General features: G+C 39.0%; 1 protein-coding gene across 2 annotated transcripts in view; it reads left to right on the top strand.

Moving 5' to 3' along the window:
• The window catches only part of LOC149161921 (autophagy-like protein), a 290,688-nt gene that overhangs the window by 147,412 nt on the left and 117,018 nt on the right, over positions 1-26,258 (top strand). Inside the window, exon 5 of one of the 2 annotated variants that reach the window (XM_089437084.1) lies at positions 19,184-19,240. The exons of the other annotated variant lie outside the window; for it this stretch is intronic. Within the exon in view, the coding sequence (XP_089293210.1) occupies positions 19,184-19,240 (57 nt within the window). The remainder of the gene's footprint in view (positions 1-19,183; positions 19,241-26,258) is intronic. 2 annotated transcript variants of the gene reach the window in all.

The raw sequence follows: 26,258 nt of genomic DNA, 5'->3' as shown, positions 1-26,258 counted from the left end.
TAGATACCTCAATGTGCCACCATTCTCTGTCACCTGAGCCAACTATTGTGTGTCGTCGCCCATCTATTATGATCGTGTTTGAAGGTGGGCCTTCCAACCCTTAAGGTATGGCTTTTCATTATGTAATTGGTGTTCATGCTTGCTTTTCTTGAGTGCTTTTGGACATGGATTAGTGTGGGGATTCAATGGAAAGAATGGGCTTGGATTGTACTCTTGTTCCCTTGTCCCAACTTGGTGGTTAATTTTGTATCTATTAATTTTTGGTAGCATTGGAAGTGCTCTAGCCTTGCCATTTGGTGGAGAGGCTAAGACACATGACTTCTAAAGAACCCAAAAACCATTGGCGAAATTCCACCCGGATTGTATTTTATTAAAATAATTAATATTTTGTGTGGTTATGTCTTCCGGATGCATCGCATTTTACTGTTTTATGTATCGACAAACGTCTTTGCTGCAAAGACGCCTGTCGATACATAAAACAGTAAAATGCGATAGATTTGGAAGACATAACCACACAAAATGCAGATCGCAAAAGTCTCAAATCCATTATAATTAATATTTTTAATGGAGTTCCTAAGTCTAAACTTAGGGAAATTAAATTATTAATGGGTATTAATCAAAATATGGTTGAGAATGATCTAAAAGGCAGATCAAGTCATGTTTTAATCTTAGCCGTTGATTAGAGACTTAATCTCGGCTGTTGAAGACTCAACAGGAAAAGTATAAAATGAAGGCTTGGGGTTCACTTGAAGACACACAAAGAGTTGATCAGTCAGTTCGATTTTCCTAGGGCAGGGTTTGCTATGGAATTTGAATCAGTGATCACGTAGAGAGGATCAGAGGCAACACTGGAAGGAAGTGATTTCCAGTTCCAGTGAATATGCAATGAGGGATACCAGAGTCAGAGCTGGTCCAAGAAGGGACAATGCATTAGCTGAAGGAGATTGACGCAGAGGGTCAATGCAACAGCGAGAGGAAGTTGATGCAAAAGTGCTAGGGATGAGCAGAGTTCAGTGACAGAAATCATAGTAGATGATTGCAGGAGAAATCTCGATTTCTCAGCAGCAGAAGCAACAACAATCCAGGTTGACGCAGTCAGAGGGAGCCTCCACATAGAAATCACGCAGAGCTTGCATAGGCTCACGCAGGGACTGCACAGTGGGCTGGGGACAGAGCAAAATCTCCAGAATCAGTGTGAGAGAATTCTCAGTTACCTTCTCTGAGTGGATTGTCGTTTTTCTCTAGGGCATCCAAATTGTATTCAAATATTTACTGCCAATAATAAGAATCCTCAGATCCGTTGCACCGATTTTCCCACATTTGGTTGTTCCCGGGATGATTGTCCGAAAACAAGTGTGTCAATGTGATTGTTCATATGCTGATGTTTCTCTTGCCTTTTAATTTTCAGTTCTTAGTTTGTGAAGTCTGCAACTGAATTTATTTTGGTATTTACTGAAGCTTCGGTGAATAACTTATTATAAATAAGTAGGAGAAATAAATCAATTATTGCAGCAAATTTTCACATGGTATCAGAGCAAGGTCCATGCAAAATAGAAAAAAAGAAAAAGGGCATGGAGAACAGTAGGGATCATAATATTTGTGAATTAGCTTCCAAGCTGGAAGAAGAGTTTGCTTGCTTATCAAGTTCTGCATCAACTGAGGATTGGTACATTGATAGTGGGGCTTCAGCTCATATGACTGGAGAACGAGAAAATTTCTCAAGCTATCAGGAGGAAACGATGAACTACCAAATCATAATGGGTAATAGGACGAAATGCACCTCAGTAGGAAAAGGAACCGTTATATTCCAGACAACAGCAGGAGATAGTCTTCGGGCCACGAATGTACTGCATGTGCCAGGTATAGGAATGAATTTGATTTTTGTCTCTCAATTACAAGATAAGGGATATGATGTATACTTCGTTAGTAATAGAGTGTATGTCAAGCATCCAAAGTGGAAAAAGAGGCCCAAATTGGAACTCGAAGCAACAGATTGTACAAGTTGCAACTCAAGTCTCCTATGGCACTGATAAGCAGTAATGTCGATGGAGAAAAAGAATTAAATGAGCTGTGGCATAGGAGGATGGGTCACTTACATCATGGGGCATTACGGATGCTCAAGGACACTGTTACGGGGGTTCCAGTACTTATAACCAAGCATGATGATACATGTAGAGGCTGCGTGCTAGGCAAGTACACCAAAGCAACATATTCCAGAAGCAACAAAAGAGCTAAGAGTGTATTGGGGTTAATACACTCAGAAATTTGCAGTCCAATGTCTACACGGGCCATTAGTGGCACTGAGTATTTTATTACCTTCATAGATGACCATTCTAGGAAAACTTGGATCTATTTTTTAAGAACCAAGGATGAGGTCTTTGATAGGTTTAAAGAGTCTAATGCTCTACTGGAAAACCAGACAGGAAGGAAGATCAAGATATTGCATTCAAACAACGACGAAGAATACACAGATAAGGACTTCATTGATTTCTATGCAAAAGAAGGTATCCGAAGAGAATGGACAACGCCCTATAATCCAAAATAGAATGGAGTCGCAGATAGGAAGAACAAAACTATTGTTGGAGCAGCAAAGGTGATGCTATATGATCAGAATCTACCCAAGTTTTTATGGGCAGAAGCATGTAGCACGACTGTACACATTCAGAACAGGACTCCTCACAGGGATTCAAGAAAGAAGATGCCAGAGGGAGTTTTCACGAGAAAGAAGCCAGAAATAAGTCAACACAGGATATTCGGAAGTATAGTTTATTGCCATATTCCAGAAGAGAAGCGGAGCAAGTTAGAGAAGATTGTTGAAGTTGGGTATCTAGTTGGTTACAGTGAGACTTCAAAGGCGTATCGGATCTAAATTCCGAGCAGTAGGAAGATTGTAGTAAGACGAGATGTAAAGTTCATGGAAGATAGAGCCTTTAGGAAATCTCATGAGATGCCGTTTGAAGAACAGGATGAGGATGCTCCTCTAGTCCAGCAACAGGGGTCAGATCTAGTAGGAAGACAAGGGTCTGGTTCAAGCACAGTAACCAGTACTAACATCTCCTCAATGGAAGAGGAGCCATGAGTGTCACAACAGGTACAACAACAGGAAGAGGAAGAGATGGAACCTCCCACCACCAGTGGAAGAACTAGCTGAGAAGTATGACAGACCCTGAGGGACACAGAGGAATTCGTTGGAGCTCCTAGAGCCGAGAAAAGATAGTGTAGACGACTTGACAGGTACCAAGCATTGGTAGCTCAGGTCGAAGAACCCTCTAGTTTTCAAGAAGCCGTACAACACCAGGTATGGGTGGATGCCACGGTAGAAGAGTACAATTCTATCATGTTAATGATGTCTAGGAAATTGTACCAAGACCAACGAACAAATTAGTTGTAGGTTCGAGATGGATCTACAAGATCAAGTATGCTGCAGATGGCAGCGTAGACAAGTACAAGGCTAGGTTTGTCGCAAAAGGATATGCACAAAAGGAAGGAATAGACTATGAGGAAACCTTTGCCCCAGTAGCTCTTTATACCTCTATTAGATCCCTTATATCCCTTGCAGCTAAGATGGGATGGGAGATTCACCAAATGGATGTCAAGACAACGTTCTTGAATGGGGTTATAGAAGAAGAGGTATATATCGAACAACCATAAGGTTTCGAAACACATGAAAAGAGAACTCATGTGTGTAGGTTGAAGAAAGCCTTGTATGGGCTAAAACAAGCACCCAAAGCTTGGTATGGTCGAATTGACAGCTACTTACAGCAGTTGGGATTCATCAAGAGCGATGCCGATCCCAGTCTCTATTACTTGCTGGTAGAAAGTGAGTCGTTAATTCTGGTATTGTATCTGGATGATCTCCTCTTCCCTTCTGTTCAGTTACTGCGCAACTATTTGCACTCACTTATGGAGTGAGAAACTCTGCACACAATGACTGTTGATTGCAAAGGAAATCAAACTTCTTGAGACTAGAAGTTCCCTTAGGAAAATTTTCCCTTAGTGTGTGCTTTTCTTCCACCCAACGCTAGCTCTTCTCTAGCAAACTGCTGCAAAGCTACTGCGTCCAACTAGAGATCTGCTCTGCGAAAATACTGGGGTTGCTCCCTTTGCCTCTGGAATCCCTCGATCTGGAGAGATCGATTTTTTCAGTCCCTCTCTTAGAAAAATCGGTTCTCCTCAAGAAATTCGATCTCTTGGCCAAGGTGACTGTGCTGCCTTTGGGGTTTCGATCTTCTGCTCACACTGAACAACAAAACTCCTTTCTTCGTTACTGAGCTCTCCGATTGATCATCTGCGCTCTGAAACCAAGTGAAAATTTGGCTAACCCCGAATCCTACTACAACAATTGATTTAGTTTCTTCTATTTGTTAAATAAATTGAACAAATTATTTACTGTGCTTTACAGTAAATATTGAAACTAATACATTGCAACCTTCACAAAATAAATACTACAGAAGAAAAATAACGCTGGAAGAATAGATGTGCACACACACAAATACACAATTATTTTTGGACTAAGTCCCCAAAAAAACCCAACTCGGGAAAACCGGTGCAGCAGCTAAGGGTTTTAATATTATGCAATAGTAAATCTGAGTACAAGACTATGGATGCTCAAATCTAGCAATCCATACAGAGAAATGACTGACAATAAGTCTAGTGAGAAAAATCTCACTCCCATTGGCGATCTGACACTGACCTTGGCTCAAGTTGAGCTGCTCTCTGCTGCCTCTGCACGGTCCCTGCATCAACATATGCAGTATTGCGTCCCACAACTTGAAACTGCTTCCCTCTCGCTATTTGATCAACTACTCTCTGGTAGATGGACCCTTCTGGCCTTCTGACTCTCTCTCTGGCTTCTGGCACTGAATCATGGCTACTCCCCAACAAAATACGGAATCCCCACTGAAGCACTGTGCTGCCTCTGCGTGACTCTGCGCTACCTCTCTTTGACTCTGCGCTGCCTCTCTGTGGCACTCACTGCCTCTCTGCTGTGCACTCACCAGAACTGGAAAAACTTCCTCCCGCCTTACTATCCTTGCCCCTCTCTCACTGCTTCGAGCTCACTAGCTCTCTCTCTGGCAACTCAGCGCTGCTACTTTGGAGTTCGATCTTCTAGTGAAATCAAATTGCTGGTGTCTCAAGTGTTTTCTCCAAGCCCTATCGACTTGTTCTTATAATCCTCTGTTGAGATTTCAACGACCAAGGTTAGATCTTAATTGATGGCTAGGATTAACTTGAAGTCGATTCGTGTGAGTTTATAGAACATTCACACCTTGACTTAATTAATTATGATTAATTAATCATATTCCCAAGTTTAGACTTAGGAAATATTTAAAAACTGGTTAATAATCTAATTAAGTAATTTTTAGGCGGGATTTCCAGAAACAATTTCTGGGTTTTGGAGATCTCATGTATTCTAGCCTCTCCACCAAATTTCATGGCTAGAACACATCCGACGCTACAAAAACTAACACGTTAGTCCAAAATAGTTGCGTTAATTGTTTGCAGGAATTTCTCAGTTTTAGTTTAATTTTTCCGTAGCATATTTGTTTTATTGTGAAGATTGCAGTAGTGAGCTATTCGTTATTTGCCATTAAATTAATTCACTGAAGACAAATAAAGAACATCTATTAGAAGAATAGTTTCTAGTTATTGTAATCGTGGAAAATTCACATTTTTGATGAGGCTCAAATCTTCCAAATCTTCCAAACTTCTTCTTTGATCTAGTAGCAAAAGCTTGAGATTGTTTCATTATTGGGTTCAATGTCAACCTTGTTTCAAGAAAAGATACTCCAACATTCAATGAACTGTGGGCTTTATGTGTTCTAGAAGAATAGTTTCTAGTTATTGTGATCGTGGAAAATTCACATTTTTGATGAGGCTCAAATCTTCCAAATCTTCCAAACTTCTTCTTTGATCTAGTAGCAAGAGCTTGAGATTTTTCATTGTTGGGTTCAATGTCATCCTTGTTCCCTCTAGAACACATAAAGCCCATAGTTCATCAAATGTTGGAGTATCTTTTCTTGAATAGATGCTGGTCACAAAACTACTCCAATCTGAAGGTAGAGCATTGAGTACGCAAGTAGTTAATTCGAAATCAGATATGACTTCTCCAAGCCCTTGAAGTTGATCTTTCAATTTTGAGATTTTCACAAGGTATGAGGCCAAATCTTCATATTTTGATAACCTTGTTCTGTAAAGTTATTTCCTCAAGGATATTTTCTAACCTGTAGTATTGACAGAGTATAATTTGAATGTCGGGACGTCTTTCAGTAATAATCATAGCGAGAGCATTTCGTCGATGCGTTTCGAACCATCTAGTGTGGTTCATCATCAGATCAAGATGGAGAATCAGATCATGGCAACAAGTTAAATAAGGATAGCAATGTAAAGAGTTAATTTTTGACCGTTAGAATATAACACTTAGTTTTAACTAAATATTAATAAATAATTTTGAAATATAATGAATGTATCCATTAGAACTTAACTGTTAATATGAATCAATAATTAAAATTTGATCAATAGGAAAATTCTAATGAATTAGAAATCCACAATTAAATAAAATTGTATACAAATAAATAATATTTTTGGTCAAACTTACATAATAATACACCTAATTAATCTGTTAAGGTCCAAACATAAATAAACCAAGGTCAAATGAAAATGAATATATAAATATTTAGTTTTGACTACCTAACTAAATAATTAACTAATTTTTGACTAAATAAATAATTAAATAGAAAAATTAAATAAATAAATATTTAGTTTTGAATAAATAAATATTTAGTTTTGACTAAATAAATATTTTATTTATTTATTTCTTTGTATATCTATTTAAATTTTGACTAAATAAATAAACAAATATTAAGATTTTGATTAATTAATTAAATAAATAAATATTTATTTTTAGTTTTGACTAAAGAAATAAATATTTAGTTTTTGATTCAATAAATAAATATTTTGTTTTGACCAACTACATAAATATTTTAATTTAATTTTGACTAAATATTAAACAAAGGTTAAGAGATTAAAATTAAAATTGATCCGTTAAAGTGAATAAATAGGATTAAAAAGATAGTTAATTAAGGATGAAAAAAACTAGGAAGATAAGGCAGGGATCGAACAACTGCTAATTTTCCAAACATCATCTCTATTCAGATTGCTTGGCCTCTCGTTTCGATTTCTATAGCCTCCCTAAACTTACAGTGATGGAAATGATCAATCTGTGCAATGACCTAGGCCTCTTCAATGCATATATGATGTTTTGTCTTTTCCGCATGTTTTGCCAAAGCTGAAGAGCGTGTTCTCCCATGTTTTATGTTGTCCACGTGTTCATGAATGCTTTGATTTATTGAGCGGTTGGTTCCACCAGTGTAGGGAGTCTCACAAGAACAAGGGATGACATAACAACCTTTCATATTCTTAGGGTCCATAGGGTCCTTCATTGATCTTAGGGAGCTCATAATGGTATTTAGGGGCCTAAAGGTCGAGGGAACTTTATGCTTCCTCAAGATCCTTTCAATTTTTCCGTGGCCCCTTGGATAAACGGAAGATGCACCCCTTGAAACCAATCCTTGGCTTCTTTTATAATCTTAGGACCTTTTTCAGCTTTAAGGAAAGCTTTAAGACATTGGTGCTTACTATATCCATTAATATTAAAAACATTCAACAGATGGGTCTTCTCATCATTGAGGTGGTTTTTATCAAAAACTCTTAACTCCCGAGTGGCTAAGGTGTTGAGAACACCTAGCTTTTGAGCAAGGAAATTGTGGGATTTAGCATTAAGATATTGCTCCGTGTGAGTTTTCTTCCAAAAGACTTGATGGGAGAAAGAACCATCATCTTCCTTTGAATTAAGGACGTCGAGGAAATGCAGGCTAACATTGATTTCACATTTCATAGTAAACTTTATGGAATTCGATTGATTGTGAAGATGCTGGAAAAAAAGTTCCAACTTTTCTTGACCATGAGACCAGATGACGAAAGTGTCATCCACAAACCTTTTCCAAATCTTCGTTTGAACAGAGCAAAGGTCAAAGCCTAAGATTCAAAGTCCTCCATTAACAGATTAGCCACTAAAGGGGAAAGGGGGTAACCCATGGCAACACCACAAATTTGTTCATAAAATTCCCCTTCAAAGCTGAAGAAAGTATAGGTAAGACAAATTTCAACTAATTCAACAGTATTAGGATCTGTAATGCGTTTGATGACCTCAATGGCATCATTAATGGGGATATTAGTGTAGAGGGAGACCACATCGAAACTTACCAACTTATCACTAGGACCAAGCCTTATACCTTTTAATTCATTGACAAATGATGTTGAATATTTGACAAAGGATTCAAATTTCAGTACGACCAACAAGAGGTTTCGGCTTCTGGGCTAAATATTTAGCTAGAAGATAGGTCAACCCCCTTATGGTGTTGACAATGGGTCTAAGGGGCGTCCCTTCCTTATGGATATTTAGCTAGAGTATAATTTTACCAATTTGTCATTGACTTCTTTCAATGTGCTCAATTCTACAATAAAGGGGATAAGGTGATCTTTGATGGACTCAAAGAGAATTATTTGAGCCCTCATTTCTCCCTTATTGTACTTGGCCACTTCTTGAGCATGGATCTTGTTTGGTGCTGGAGCCTTACCCTCAACAAAATCGATGATATCATTTTATTTGAGAAACAAATTAATTCTTTTCTTGAAATTAGAGGCTCTGTCAAGTTTGTTGCCTTCCTTACGGATAGATGCCATTTGAGTAGGAACTTGAGACATAGAATATGCTAGAGTACTTACTTGTCAAAGGAGAATATGCTGTTATGATGATAATGCTTCTAAGAGTCTTCAAAGGTGTTCTTAAATGATGGCTGCAATAGAGATGTCTTCTAGGATGGCTGGTACAATAATATCTTCAAGCTGCTATGATGACTCCTTCAATGATTGATGATGAGTGAGTAGGATTTCCAAGACCTTTCAATAATGTAAGAAGAGAGAGATAGCTGCGGAAAATGTCTTCTTCATCAGTGAATGATGATGGCTAGGAATATGATGATCCTTGGGTCTCGTCCTTCTGCCCACTGCAAGAATTTCTTTAAGTGTATTTGCTGCAACTTGTGTCCTCCAATGTAGCTGATACAAATGTGTCTTAATAATAAGATGATTGTTGTAGAGATGCCTTCTAATATGCCAACAAAAGTGATCTTCAAGCTGCTTTCTTCTCACCTTAGCTTTAATACCATGTTGAAAAACCAATAGGATAGTAAATTAGGTTTGATTTTTCTTATTTGATAATTGCTTGTGAATATTTGTTGGCTTCTTATTTCTTTTATTATGTTCTCTTCATCAAACAATTACCAAAATATATAAAATATGAAGATCACAAAACACAAAGAACACAAAGATGTAGGCTCCAGGTCAAGGCAAAACCCCACTAGGGGGAAAACCCAAACAAATCCTTTTCTTATACAATCAGATCAAAGTGAAATGTCCAAGACCAAGACCAATACTGCCGCAAAAGCTCCAAGTCGGCCCTCTTTCAAAACTCCTTCAACCAAGTCAAAGTCAACAAGGTCAACACTTGTCAACATTTTTCAAATCTGGGAAAACTCTGAAATTTTCAGATCTGCAGTAGTTCTGAAATTTTGCACATGTGCCAGAATTAGGGCAGAAAAACACAAAAATCTTTCTCCTTTGACCTTCACTCTGTCTCCTTTGACTTTTGCTCTCCTTTTGACTTTCGCTGGTCTCTTTCTTTTTCTTGGTACATAAATCGATGTGATTGATTGAAGTCCAAATGAGGTCAAATTACATTGTATTTATTAGCTGTCTAGTGTTGGAATTTCTAATTTTAACATGTTAGAAATTCTTCTTGTACTATCTGGTTTATTTCTTCTTACTTGTTTAATTACTTAACAAGTTATTTACCATGTAAATATTGAAAATAAGCACAAGTACAATATCAACATCTACAGATCATCAATTGAAAGAAAACAAGTACACAAATGACACCGTTATTTTTGGACCAATGTCCCCGGAAAAACCCAATGTGGGAAAATCGATGCAGCTATTCAGAGGGTTTTATTATTATGCAGTTTTTAGAATACAACCAGGGTGCCAGAAATGGCTCACATAATAGATAATGCCCTCGGCAGTAGTACCTCTCCATGGAGACAGATATTTCGGCTGATCAATCACCGGATGAACGATCCCACAACAACAATTGCAGCTCCCACTGCTCTACGTCACTTTGATAGGGACTGCGTCACCCCACCCGGCTCACCAGCACCCAGTCTGTCCCACGAAATCCTTCCAGCGCTGCCTCTTGGCCTTGCGTCAGCTCTGCTAACCTCTGCATCAAATTCTGGAGCTTCTACGTCAGCCCCTAGACCCTCTGCGTCTCAGACGCTTGCCTCTCCTGGCTCTGCGCAGCTCCTGGTTGCCTCTGCGTAGCCCCCAACTGCCTCTACGTCAACCTCTTCGTGCTCTACGCTGTCTTTCTGGTACCAACTCTGCCTCTCAACTATGTATTCGCTGCCCCTCGCTGCTGATCATTGATTCTATCTCTCTTAGCAAGCCCCGCTCTAGAGAATAGAATGACTGATCACTCTGGTGTATTCTCCAACTAACCCTCAAGCCTCCTCTTATACTTTTCTCGTTGGTCCATCAACGGCTGAGATTAAATCTCTAATCAACAACTAAGACTAGATTTGGCTTGATCCATGACTTTTGGAACATTCTAACCCAGTTTTATATTAATACCCATCAATATTTTATTTTTCCTAAGTTTAGACTTAGGAACTCCATTAAAAATACTAATTATTTTAATATCTCCCAAACCGGTTAGAATTTGCCCAAACCATTTCTGGGTCTTGGAGATTTCATGTGCTTTAGCCTCTCGACCTATTTTCATGGCTAGAGCACATCCGATGCTACCCCAAATCAACACTCCCTCTTAGCGAGGACTGTGCTCTAGTAATACTCCACATTGAGCATCACCCTGATTATCCAGCATCGGTTCCTGTGCTGATGCTAGGCCTCCCCGCCCAACATCCTCTGCCTTGCTGCCCATGGCCCTACCACTGCGGCAGCTGCATCTGTACAACAACTCCCTCTGCATTTGTGCTGCTGCTAGTCCATCCTCCCAGCACTGCATCTGCACTGCATCCCCTCTCATTATGCTGCATCGAGCTGCCCATAGCACTGCCACTGCTAACTGCTGCACTGCAACTCAGTGATTGAGAAGTAAGTAATTGATCCACCCAGCTTTGACATCCCTGTCAGGCTAGAGACACTCCCGATGTTGAAGCTCCCTCTACCGCTAACAAGTGCTCCCTCTACTGACCTCTGAGTTGCTGCAACAACTCCCTGCATCTCGCAGTCTCTGTGCCCTCTTGCATTGGTGCAACACTCCCGTGACTCTCGCACTATTGCAGCATGCTAGCCTCTTGCTGTCCGGGGACTCCTGCATTGTAGCACTCTTTGCTGCTCCATCCGCATCCGTCTCTACTGACATCCTCCAGTCCTGCTACTCCTCTTCGGGGCTCCCGTAGCAAGGTATAATCCAAGAGGTTGGGTACCTCAATGATCCCACCTCTCATTGCCTGTAGTCTGTCTGACTACAACTCGATGTCTCCCCACTTTTTCTCAAGTGGCACATGAGAACTCATGGCACAATCGTCATCCTCTTCGACTTCTTTCTTCGCCCTCGCTGGCATTGCCTTGGTCTCAAAAGCCTCTCCCTTACTCTTTTTCCTAGGACACTGGTTCGCAAAATGACCTGGTTCCCCACAATGGAAGCATTTGACCTTGGAGAGGTCCTTTTCTTTCTCTTCTCCTGCTTTCTCGCAGATGCTAGAGCCGCATCCTCTTCTTCCTTCTCCTTGATTCTGACCCCTTTTCTGCTACTCCCCGCCTTGGTCACTCGTCTGATCTCTTCTTGACGAAGAGCCGCCCACAGTTCCTCCCAATCTGAAAGGCTCGACCTGCCTAGTATGCTCTAGACAAATACCTCCCAATCCTCTGAGATTGCGTTCAATGCGGTCCTCATCATCAATTCCTGATCCGGCGTGGCCCCTATGGAAGTTAGTTGGTTACGGATCTCCTTCAATCGACCGAGGAAGACATCTATTTGCTCTCCCTTCTGCATCTGGTATGACTGCAGCTGATTTTCAAGTAACATCTTCCTCTGCACGGAAGTATGCTAGTGCAATTTCTTTAGGGCCTCCCACATCTCATTTGCCATGTCCTTCTCGGCAATATGTTGCACCACATGATCCTTGACCCCATCAAGGATGATGCACTTCGCCCTGGCCATTGCCTCCTCGTACTTCTCATTTTCAGCTGGGTCAATTGGGATCGCTATTGCTTTCAAGGCGAAGTCCTTGATGCGATATCTGTCTAGAATGGACAAGATCCTGGCCTTCCAGACCACGAAGTTGGATGCTCCATCCAACCTATCTTGATCTCTCAGTCCATTCACGGCCATTATGCTGCTCTTCTTTCGACTCCTCTGAGTCTCTCTACTTCACTCCTAGAAGTCCTCTATTCGACTCCTGCTGAATTTTTCAACTTCCCGTCTGGAAGTTCTCGGTTCTACTCCCTCCGATCTCGATTTCCCTTCAGAAATCCCTCCTCCTTTGTCTTGCCGTGTTAGGTACTGTTTTGACCACAGTACTCCACCAGCTTCGCTACGCAAATTACCCGCAGCCTCCTATACCCCAGCAAATGAAGGATTGAGCCACTTGGCTCTGCGCAATCCTTGCATCGGCAAATCAGCTCCCCTAGCCAACTGTGTCAGTCCTTCTGGCCTCTACGTGGCTTTGCATGAGCTTGATTCTGCCTCCTTTAGCCTTTGCACTGCCTTTCTCTGGCCCAGAATGATGACATAGTCTCTTTGCGTCAATCCTTCCTTTGCGGTCTTCTGCATGGATCAACTCTATCACTCGGGACAACTGAATCTGCTGCTACTGCTCTGCTAGTTGATGCCTTCAGTTATCTTGTGATCTGCAACGCCGGTCTGATACCATGTTGGAATTTCTAATTCTAACCCGTTAGAAATTCTTCCTGTACTATTTGGTTTATTTCTTCCTACTTGTTTAATTACTTAACAAGCTATTTACCATGTAAATACTGACAATAAACACAAGTACAATATCAACATCTACAAATCATCAACTGAAAGAAAACAAGCACACAAATGACAATGTTATTTTTGGACCAATGTCCCTAGAAAAACCCATGGCGGGAAATCCGGTGCAGCTATTCAGAGGGTTTTATTATTATGCAATTTTCAGAATACAACCAGTCTACCAGAAATGGCTCACTCAATAGAGAATGCCTTCGACAGTAGTACCTCTCATTGGAGAAAGATATTCCGGTTGATCAATCACTGGATGAACGATCCCACAACAACAATTGCAGCTCCCTCTACTCTGCGTCACTCTGATAGGAACTGCGTCACTCTGATAGGGATTGCGTCACCCCACCCGGCTCACCAGTACCCCGTCTGTCCCACGAAATCCTTCCAACGCTGCTTCTTGGCCATGAGTCAGCTCTGCTAGCCTTTGCGTAAGCTTTTGGAGCTTTTGCGTCAGTCCCTAGACTCTCTGCGTCTCACACGCTGACCTCTCCTGGATCTGCGCAGCTCCTAGCTGGCTCTGCATAGCACCCAGCTGCCTCTGCGTCAACCTCTCCGGGCTGTACGTTGTATTTCTGGTACCAACTCTGCCTCTCTGCTATTCACTGCCCCTTGCTGCTGATCATTGATTCTATCTCTTTTAGCAAACCCCGCTCTAAATAATAGAATGACTGATCACTTTGGTGTATTCTGCAACTGACCCTCAAGCCTCCTCTTATGCTTTTCTCGTTGGTCCATCGACAGTCGAGATTAAATCTCTAATCAATGCTAAGATTAGATTTGGCTTGATCCATGACTTTTGGAACATTCTAACCTAGTTTTATATTAATAACCATTAATATTTTATTTCTCGTAAGTTTAGACTTAGGAACTCCATTAAAAATATTAATTATTTTAATATCTCCCAATCTGGTTAGAATCTGTCCAAACCATTTCTAAGTCTTGGAGATCTCATGCGCTTTAGCCTCTCCACCAATTTTCATGGCTAGAGCACATCTGATGCTACCCCAAATCAACATCTAGGAGGTCGAACAGGTGCCTTTCTCGGCCGACCTGCTCTTGTGGTGACAAAACTTGACTTTTTGCTATGTTACCGGATCCGGCACAGGCAGGTGGAGTATTGCCGGATCCACGGATCTGAACCGGATCCGGATCCGGATACTCCAAAATACGGTGAAAAATACGTATTTTTTAAATACGCGGATTTTGGAAACGGCTAGCCTTTACAGGATACGGATCCCGCCGGTGGCTGCCGGAAGCGGTGATAGGTGGCCGAAAAAGTTAAAAAGGCAGATATTTTTTTAGGTTTTTGTGGTCCCGCATATATTATAACCTTTCTTTTGTCCGACTCAACTCTTTTCTTTTGTCGCCATTCCTGCACACACTGATTCGTTCCGACCGCCGGCCCCTCCTGCACAGGAATTTTTGGTTGCGGGCTTACCTCCGGCCCCACTGCACGCAGCACCATTCACTCTGGTCAGGCCGCCGGTTCCCCTGCACGCGGTGTTAACACAGTCGGGCAGCACTATTCACGCCCGCAAAAGTTTTAGAAGCGCCGAGGGTTTAAGCGTTAACAGGTAATTAAATTTTAATACATTATTGTTGTCAGTTATAAACCATAGCGTAGTGCACGGTTAATATATGTATTATATTAATGTTTATTGTTTAATAACAGTTACAGTTATATAATATATTCGACGTTCGTATATTTATTATTTGATATTTATATATATATGTTATATAACATAATAAACAGTTATATTAATATTTAATGTATGTTATTTGCTGTTTAAACTTTAATGTTTAATGTTTAATATATTAAATAATTAATGTTTAATAACCGTTATAATATATATTAATATAACAGTTATATATATTATATAATATATTCGTATATTTATTATTAATTTATTTAATATTTATATTTATATGTTATATAACATAATAATAACAGTTATATTAATATTTAATATATGTTATTTAAAATTTTAAGCCATCATGTTATTTAAATTTTTAAAATGTATTTAAAATTTAAATTTAATTTTTTTTAATGTATTTACAATTTAATTTTTAATTGTTTATTGATAATATATTATAATTTGACTTTTAAATGCAGTTGCAAGTAACCAATAGAGTCTATACCATTATCATAATGGAACCATCACAAGATTCACAACATGAGCATGGTGAAGGGGAAATCATCAAAACAGACCCAAAATCTCCTCTATGGCAGTATGTGGAGATTATTGGAAAAAATCCCGGAGGTGGTTCATTTAAATGGAAGTGCAATGAATGCCAAGATATAAAAAATGGCTCATATACTAGAGTGAAGGCCCATCTCACCGGTCAAACTAACACAGGGGTGCAAGTATGCACCAGGCCAAAAGATGCAAATGGCAAACCTGGCCAAGGTTTGAGTCCTGGAAAAATGAAATTCTATGCATCTTTGCAAGAAGCTGCTGATAGGAAACTTGCTAAGGGAAAACACCCTGTGCAAAGTTCTACAACTAGGGCTCCATTGCCATCTAGGCTTGCTGCTACATCTAATAAAAGGGCCACTCTAGGCCCTCTTGAAGCGTGTTTCAATAATCAAGGTAGAGACATCGCTGATGAACATGTAGCTCGTTGCATCTATGCAAATGGGCTAGCATTCAATTTGGTGCGTTCCCCTTACTGGCAACAAATGATTAAGGCAGTTAATGAAGCGCCAAAGGGGTACAAAAGCCCTGGATATGAAAAGGTCCGCACTACCTTGTTGGCATCAGAAAGGCAATCCGTGGATAGACAGCTACAGGCAATCCGGGATACATGGGCAGAAATAGGGGTGTCCATCATTTCTGATGGATGGAGAGACCAAAGAAACTGCCCATTAATTAATGTTGTTGCAGTATGCCCCCAAGGGGCAATGTTTTTGAAGGCTGTTGATTGCAGTGGAATAGAGAAAGATGCATCTTTCATATCCACAATTCTTATTGATGCAATAGAAAGTGTGGGGCCACATAATGTTGTCCAAGTCATTACGGACAACGCACAGGTTTGTAAAGCTGCAGGTTTGATTGTGGAGGGTCGATATGACCACATCTTTTGGACTCCATGTGCAGTCCATTCATTGAACCTGATGCTTGCCAAGATTGGTGAGATTGAATGGATTAATGAAATATATGTAGCATCAAAAGAAATCCAAATGTTCATAACAAATCATTCAATGTCCCAAGCCATTTATCGGGGTTTTGCAAAGTTGGAGCTACTGAAGTTAATTTTTTTAATCAATACTATTTGTATTAAAAATAATGAAATTCTTATTTTTAATTACAAATTTATATATGGTTTCTCATTTGAGATTTGGCCTTTTGAAACTTATAGGTTGCTGAAACTCGTTTTGCCTCCCACACTCTTGTCATAAAGAGACTTGTGGAGGTGAGACAAGCACTACAAGCAATGGTCATTGACCCTCTTTGGGAATCATGGAGGACTTCCACTTCTGATAGAGGGCAAAAAATCAAGTCCATCATTCTTGATGATGCATGGTGGGACAAGGTTCAATATCTTCTACGGTTCACTGAACCAATCTTGACCTTGATCAGGGCATTTGATACAGATACACCTTGCTTGGGGGAAGTTTATGAAAACATTGATAGTATGTTGGAGAGGATAAGGGAAATTATCAGGGCAAGTGAAAATGACCCTCATGAAACATTCTATTATTTAGTGAAGCACATAGTTACAGAAAGGTGGAACAAAATGACCACGCCATTACACCCTCTGGCATATGCATTGCACCCTAAATACTATCATTCTAAAATTTTGTCTTTACCTGGTAGAGCAACACCAAACAAAGATTTTGAAGTGGTACAAGGATAAAAGACAGCCTTGAAGAAAACTTATAGAGATATGGGAGTTGCAATGGAAGTCCGCCAAGAATTTGGAGGGTTTGTACAGTCTACTGGTAGCTTTTCAGATCTAGTAGCTATGGATGATTGAGGACATCTTGATCCTATTACTTGGTGGGGCTTCCATGGTGGGGATAGCATTCATCTGTCTACTCTAGCCACTAGGTTGTTATCACAGGTTGCTAGTTCCTCATCAACTGAGAGGAATTGGAGTACATATGGCTTCATCCATTCAGTGAAGCGAAACAGATTGGGAGCGGCAAAGGCTGAGGACCTTGTTTATGTTCATTCCAACCTCCGTCTTCTATCACATGTTGAACCAGAGTATAAAAAAGGTCCGAGCAGGATGTGGGATGTGGAGCCTGAGATCTCTGACTTGAACCTGACACTGAATGCCATGACTCACCTCAACCTACTTGAGGATATTGTTCCACCACCAATCCAGCCTACTGATGCAACTTCCTACATTCCAGGACCCCCATCATCTATTCATGATGTAGAGTTGCAATATGCAGAAGATATAGATCCATTTGAGGATATGTAAATGTATTTACTATTATCATTCATGATATTATGAATCATGATCCTTGGACCTTTTTGTTACTTTGTATGAGGGACGATGCACCATTTCAATGTTTTAATCTTCATATTTATGATTTTATCATTCAATGTTCTAAAAATGTTTGATGGTTTCATGGAGTATTTGATTTTTTAGCTTTAAGGTGTTTTTTAAAAGTTTATATATATATATATATATATATATATATATATATATATATATATATATATATGATTGTACGTGACGTATCCTTGCCGTATCCGGATCTTAGATTTTCAAAAAACTAGCGGATCCGGATCCGGATCCGTATCCGTATCCGAATCCTGGTAACTTAGACTTTTTGACTCAATTGAAATGACTTTTATTTTTCTTACAAATAGTCCATATGGGACTTTGACTCAAGTACATTTGTTTGACTCATTACAAATTTTCTTTCGACTCAAATAACCCTATAAGCATGAAGAACATGCTTTGACTAATAATAATAATAATAATAATAATAAATTCTTCTTCTTTTTGCTTTTACATGAAATACAAATTGATACAATTACAATGATAATTATAAAGACCGAACCTAGTTACATTTTCAACACATCCCCCTATTGCATATATTGATAACTGTACTCAGTGTAGTCGAGGAAAGTTCCCATTGTATTGGTGATGTCTGGGTGCCCACAGTGCCAACAATTTTTATTATATTTTCTTTTAATTCAAAATTTGAAATAGAAACACAAAAAGATAAAAGAAACCGTATTTTGACCGGCTTAAAACTAACACAAAATAACATTTAAATTTGAGGCCCTACCTCTAACAAAATAAAGGAGTGCTTCACTCATTTTCCAAAGATATTTGAAAAAGGATTATGTTTGAATCACCGATTTCCACTGCATCTTTTGTGGTACTGATTTTTCACCAGGTAACATGAATTTTAAGGCTGTGAAGATAGATTGTTCTATTTGGAGAGCTTGGGGGAGGAGATATCAATTTCAGCTTGGGAGTAGTCATAGAAGAGAGCATTTTTACACTGGGATAAAGTTAGGATTTTGGAAAGGGATTTCATCATAAAAGAACACCTTCTTATGCCTTCCCTCTTTTCCATTTTTTATTTAAAAGGAAAGAAAACAAAACATAACAGTTCTTTTTGTTCCAATGAAACATGACAAACAAAGTTAATAGAAAAAAATTCAAAGAAAAATTGCCAGTTGAAGGCCAATCTTTTGACGAGGAACTCTTTTTTTTTCTTTACCAACAAGAAAATAATGGTTCATCCATTTTGGTACTCATTTTAATAATCTAATTTGATGTATCATGCATTTAAAATGTTGATTTAGTGTTTTACAATTTAGATCTTTAAATATTATTTTATTTTTTTAGATCCTTGAAAAATAATGTCAATTTTTTTATATTTTACTGCCATCCTTGTTTTCCCATCCTCTGGAGATTGGGTGGATTTCCTAGCCATCCATGAAGCTTGTTGCCTTGTTTGCCTGTTCTTAGATATTCATGTAACATAGAGTATAACAGTGGGTTGTGCTAATGGTAGCAAGTTATTACCATAATAATTTTATATTCATTGATTGTATTTGAGAGGATGCAATATCTATGCAGGGTATTATATATGTACAACTCTTGGGCATGCAGCAAACTTCAAAGTATCTCTAATAGGTATATGTTACAGTTGTTTGTTGACATCACTTTTTGGTTCATTAATATCTGATAGTTGGACATGCATTTGAATTCTTTTGATTTCTTTTATATTATTTCCCTTTGCAAAGCTGCAATGCATACTATTCCAGAATATGAAATGCTCTCTGATGTATCTCATTTTTCTTATGACAGTCAAAATTAATTAGTTACAGTTCTGATAAATTTCAGGTCACTTAGCTGAAAGACAGGCCTTCAATCAATTCTATCAACTTCTCCTGCACGTATTTAGTAAAATATTTTTACGGGGTTTTGTCCAATTGTACAAGGTTGGCTGGTTATTTGGAATGCTTCTAGATTGTTAGCATTCGGGTTACTGCAAAAGTGTTTAAACTTTACACCACGTTTAGGGGTGCTTCATGAGATTTGGGGTGTATGGTGTGCGTTGTTCCCCTGCAATAGTCCAGTATGGGTTGCCACATGGAAGCTGGTTTGTGATGGATTTGCACATTGGAGATAGCTTACTTAGTGGTTTCTTAACTTCATTTTGGTGTTTGCTTGGCATTCTTCCAAGATGTTGTAGTTCTCTTGATAGATTTGGCGACATCCTTCATGATGGCCACATGGAGAGGTTTGCTTGCTTGGAGAATGCCTTACTTAGAAGGATGAGTGTTGTGCATCTTGGAGGAGCACATTAGGTCCCAGATAGCATGCGATAGCTTGTATTCCTATATGGAAGCTTGGAGTTGATCTGTAGATGCTTAGATTGTGACAATGCTCATATAAGGGGATTAGACCCATTGGAGTACATGGCTTAGGAGGAGCAATGGAGCTTGTGTGGGGTTGTGATGGATGGGTGTGGATACACCTTTTGTAGCTAGATCAGCTTGGAGCTCTTGTTGTGTATGACATCACATTGGAGCTTGACGTGTGTACCCTTTGAGTGGAGTGTTGCACTTGTGTGAGCCTACGTGCGTTTACTTAGATTTCTTGTAAGCGCATGTCCCAGATTGTATTGTTGGCCTCCCTTATGTCCCATGTATATAGATGAAAGTAAGAGTCCATCGTCATTTTCATAGCTCATTATGCTTATCACTTGTGTTAGAGATGTGATCAAATGGAGCGCGCTGGTCATCTTCTCACCCATAGACATTCATTTGTATTTGGTCTCTCTCTCTCTCTTTGGTAGTTGATAGGGTTTCTTGTGTTGAAGAAAAGTGTAACTAGGTTCGATATTTGTAAATGTAATTTTGATCTTTGTACTTATCAAGAAAAGGAAATATTATTTTTGTAAATTATTCGAATGATTTTCTTGCTCATTCCATAAGTCTAGGAAAGTCAAAGAATCAAAGTCATGTTAAAGAGCTCTTCTTGAGCATGAATATGGTTCAACCTAGTGTCAAGTAGCTCTCCAAGACAAGCACAATCTTCCAAAGACAAGCATGAAGAAGTCTTCCTGCAAAGCGATGAAGAGAACAGCTAAGTCAGCCTCAAAATCAATATTAATGTTATGTCGGCTTAATAAAGGGACACAACAATTCAAGGTGACATGTTGGCTTATTTACAAAGACCTAACTACTATAAATAGCCTGCTGAAGTCACCACAGGAATCACAGAATTTCGGACAAGCTCTGCAACTTCGGATGAGGAGCAGTAACCTCGGATATCTCTGAAACCTCGGGTAATTGCAGTCACACAGAACTCAGATTCATCTAATGATTCTCGGAGGAAATTACAGTGGTTCAGGACCTCGGTCAAGAGCAGTGGTTCAGTACTTCAATGAGTACAATAGTCCTATGGGTAAAGCCTCTCAATGATCACAGTCTTGGCATAGTGAACAGTCACATGAAGATCTCGGTGTAGTAAGAAAACACAGTAATGGTTTCAGTATATATATCTAACAAAGAACACTCTGTCTCGGCATATCTCCAGAATTCAACTATGGTCTCAGTATAGCACACACTGCCTTGACATACTTCAAGATACAGTCACAAGCATATCTATGATCTCGATCTTGAAGGAGACATAGTCACAAGGAGAAGATCCCAGTGAAGGAAGCAACAATGGTGCAGACCTCGATGAAGGTGCAACAATGGTGTTGCAGTAGTAATGAAGACTTCAGTGGTGAAGTAGTGATGGCCTCAATGGAGCAACAATAATGATGATCTCAGCAGTGACAAAGAAGAGGATTGGTGTCTTGGTCTTGGAGTGGCATAGTAGGTCAAGGGTCATGGTCTTGGTATTCATCAATTGAAATCTATATAAGAAAAATTTTGGGGTTTTCCTCTCCAAGAGGGAGAGGTTTTGGCGCTGGCAGAATGCCAACATCTTGTGTTCTTGTCTCTTTGTTTTGGTAACTATTTGATGAACTAACGAAGACACACTCTAATAATAATAAGTGAAGATTGGAATAAGAAGGAAAATTGAAAAACACCTCACAAATAGTTATCATGCCAAGAAGAATCACATTAACTACATTTGCCCTAGATTCTTCAACATGGTATCAGAGCTAAGGTGTTGAAGTCAAAGGAAGGGCAGCAAAAAGAGACATACAAGGAACAATTTTCAAGAAGAGCATCAAAGCAAGTTGAAGGAATTGAAAGATCAATCTACTACAACAGTCTACAATAGCAAAGGTTTCTGTCTATGCAATCTAGACCACAGTCTCTATAGCAAGAGCTTTTATGTTCACAAGTCATCATCAAAAGGCCACCAAGACCCTCATAAAAGTTGTCTACAAAGCAAGACCTCATCTTGGAACAGGTTGACACCATGGAAGCAATCCTGATCTACACTACAAAAGAAGGCATATTGAAAGCAAGAAGGCACTGTCATCTCCAAGGTTATGAAATCAAGCAAGGATCATCTCCTTGCCCTAGAAGAAGACCATCCGAGGAAGCAACAAATCATCAAAAGGGAGCAACCTTTTCTATTAAGGAAAGGCTTTCTCACTTGAAAGAAGATCATCCAAGAAGCCCTCATACATCTTCTTCAACCATAATCAACATGATCAAGGTGAAGATTTCATCTTCACATGACAAGTAAGTATCTTTTCAATTTATAAATTTGGTTAAATGACTTCATGAATTGCAAGGACATCTATAAGTTGATGGGTCATCAAGATTCCTTGCATGAAGAAGGAGGATAGTCATAGTCCTCTAAGAAGCAGAAGTCATTAAACATATCAATAGGTCTCCTCTAAAATTTATGGAAAGGGATGCTTATGAAAGATCCCCTCACATAGCAATATTGGAGACATCAAAGTGATGTAGATGATAAACTCATTCTCTAAAGACGCAATGAAGAAGATCACATGAAATCTGATCTACATGAAAGTAAAGGGTATCAAAGGATGTAAGATATCTTCCATCTACAAGACCTAGAAAGAAAGATAACCATAATGCACTAAGAGATAATCAAGGTAACAAATATCCATGGGATAAGAAGGTTACCTCATTCGACAACTTATGGTCTCTATGCTAAATAGAGAAAGACAAGTTGATGGCAAAAGTATTGAAGGGTAAAGGACTAAATCATGTGTAGAAAGGAAAGGGAAGTTTGGTCCTCAAACAAGGCAGAATAGGTATAGCTAAAATTATGGAAGCTCATATCACCGGACATATGGAGGAAGCTGAAGAAAAGGGCCATGAAAAGAGGGAGTAACAAATCTCTCATGAGTAAGATGGTATCCCTCACAAAAGGGTCCTATCATAAGCTTCTGCTATAAGATATGACAATGATGATAAGATGCATAATGGCATCATGGAAGCATTAGAAACAAGAACTCGCATCATGGAAACATTAGAAACAAGAACTCGTGACATCTCCATGGGAATCATGAAGGATAAAATTCATGGCAGAAAAACATGAAGGATATAGCTCTTGGGAACTTTAGTGAACATTGAAGGAAAGGAAGAAGTCATCCTAGACAATGCTCATCATACATCAAGTCAAAAAGGAAACATCTGCTGGTTAGGGATATACAAGATCCTCAAAATTCTCTGATGGAATCCTCATTGTAGGGTTCACTAATCTAGAGAGGTAGCAAGTGGTTCAACAGGAACTCCAACTTATGGAATCCATGAGATGATGATGTGATGACTTGAAGCAAATCAAGTGATTGAAGATCTCTTCAATCAGGGAAGCTGCTGGAAGAAGCCTCGATGACCTGAAGTTAAAAATAAGGTATGCATGCATGTGTTTAATATTATAATGTCATATGGTTTCCGGTAACATGGATAATTGCTTCTATCTTAAGAAGCATGATCAAGAAGAAAAAAGATCTCCTCCTCTGAAAGGATGCAGGAAGGCATAAGTCACACTAGATGAAATCAACATAATATGCCCTCATATGAAGTATGAGGTGGTTGACTACAATGAAGAAACTTTGATTGAAAGCTACTAGGAATGGAATATGTAAGGAAGGAAGAGATCGTAAGGTATGCAACCATGATGAAGGCAATCAACATCCAAAAGACCAAGAAGATTTGACAAGGAAATCTCTCGGAAAGATATGAAGACTTTGATGAAAGTTTGGAAAAGATGAAGACACTTGACAATGGATATCTTTGGGAGATGTGTCGATATGTGTGGAGGATGCTGATACCTACAAGAGGATGTCATGATGAAGAGCCATCTTGTAACGTATGATTTGGTTTAATATGATGTTTTGATTTCTTGAATAATATTTGGATAATGTAGGGCTACTTGAACAAGAGTTGTAAATACAAGTACAACTAGCATTCATGTGGTGGATGGAAGAAGCATGATGAGAAAGAAGTAGTCATATAACGAAGGTTACAGATAAGAAGAAGGCCACTTTCCATGAAGAAATGAATGACATGATGAACTAAGGAGGAAAGTGATCGATCGCTGTTACCCTACAAGGAAGAAGATCAACTGATTTTCACGACATCAAGGAGAGAAGTTGATCAAGCAACTGAAGGACCCACGAAAAGAAGTCGCTGATGTATAGAAGAGTCCCTAGCCAAGAGGGAGCTCTGTCAGGTCCCTGATCAAGAGAGATCTTGGATTGGATCACCCCTGATTAAAAAGGAGTGACAGTTGTGTTTTTCTATTTCATGTGTCATGCACTAGACCAAGACTAACAACCATAAGTCTAGGTGAAGGCCATGAAGAGAAATGTAAACACATGATATCCTCACCACTAACCGTGGTTTCCCTCTCTTTTGCACTGAGTGCTTGTTAACATAAAATCCTCTGCAAGCCCAAGCATCCTTGGATGACTCAATAAGACCTTTTGCTAAAAGATCTTTTATCTCCTCTTGGCATATTTTGATAAGGACTCATTAAGGTTGCAAAAGCATTATGGGGAATACTTTTTGCCAAAGGATCATATGGAAGATTTACAAAATATTTTTCTTTATGACATAAAGCATTAGGGGATTTTGAATTGCAATCCTCTTTTATTTTCTTCGAGATTACTTTCATAACACTTTCTGAGTGCAGTTTTGCATAGTAGATGTCACGTTCCATTTTATCCCGTTCTACTAAAGTTGTCAGCGAGTACAAAAATTTATTTTCTTCTGCCTTTTCTTCAACAATTTTGCCCTTACAAACACCGTCTCTGTACATTGGTGTCTGAACTTGCTGATTTTGTATATGCAATATCAACTCATGCTTTTTTACATCAAAAGTGACTGGACTAACAATCTTAATAAAATCAGATCCTTGGATGCAGTCATGTGCAGTTTCTTGTACGACATAAAATACAACTTCTAACTTCTTTCCTTCAATTTATATGAACAAAGGTTCAATTTCACCCAAAAATAATTACTTCAGTGTTATTTACAACAGTCCCTCTGAGTCTAGTTCCTTCCACAAATATGCAGTGATGACTTGTTTCCTCATCAGATTGAGTTGTGATCCTTTGTCCAACAGACAATCTATCTGGTGTGGCTTTCTATAATCTGGATGAATCCATACTTTTACGAAGAACTTAACTCCTACATAGAATAATTTAGGATGTTCTTGTTCTAGGCCCATCATGCTATCTTCATCAATTCTAGGTTCTCCTTCTTTAATTTGAATCCCTTTGTGCTTTCTTCTATATCCTGCTTTATAAGTTAAATTTGATTCAATTTCATCATAGGCCATGGACATTTCTTCATCTGAAGAGAATTTCTTCTAGCCGGATGGCTTCTAATAAGATTTTAAGCTCTTTGACCTTTTCTATTGCTATTTTAGCTATTTTCTTTTGTTCTTCAATCTGAACTAATATAAGAGCTTCTTTGTCTCATCTAAATTGTTGTCTATCATAATGTTTATAGGAGCCTGAATAAAGATCGGCAGGATTATAAATGGCTGGGTTTTCCTTGTAAGGAGAGTTGCTAGAACTTTCAGGTTGTTGGGAAGTAGGCCTGGCTACTTGCTATAAGAGCAGGTCTCTTTCAGTTCTTAACTCAATCCTTTCTTGTACTTGCCAAACATGATGAGTATCTACCTTTTGTCGAATTTATTCTAGTCTTTCTTCAAGACTTTTCTATTTGGTAGTAGTAAACATAAGCATATCATACTGTGGTCTTGGAGTTTGCAGAGTTTGGCAATATTCTTCATGTTAGAAAATCAGAAAGGCAGAAAGATTTTCCTTACATCGATAATTACTTGTGACTTTCTTATCTTTATGTTTTTCTTTTATCTTTTAGTTCATCAAGCAATTACCAAAACAATAGCACAGAGATCACAGACACCGGATATAGGTAGACAACCAGGGCAAAACCCCTATCTAGGGGAAAATCCAATCAACAACTCTTCCTTAATAACTTCACGAGATAATCCAAGACTCTTGACCTAGACACAGACTTCCTCCACACCAAGTCAACCTTTTCTTCCTTCTGTAGATGATAACTCTTTCAAAAATAACTTCGACCTAGTAGCAACAACTTGTAGCAGCAACAAAACTTAGATCCAACAATAATTTCGACTCAATAGTTAGCCCAACAACAACTTCGACCCAACAATTAGCCCAACAACAACTTCGACCCAACAGTTAGCCCAACAACAACTTCGACCCACCAAT

Source organism: Pinus tabuliformis, chromosome 5_2 (genome assembly GCF_031772625.1).
Source record: "Pinus tabuliformis cultivar Carrire ecotype Pingquan chromosome 5_2, CPIR1, whole genome shotgun sequence".
Taxonomy (NCBI): Eukaryota; Viridiplantae; Streptophyta; class Pinopsida; order Pinales; family Pinaceae; genus Pinus; species Pinus tabuliformis.
This window is presented reverse-complemented; position numbering and strand designations above follow the sequence as displayed.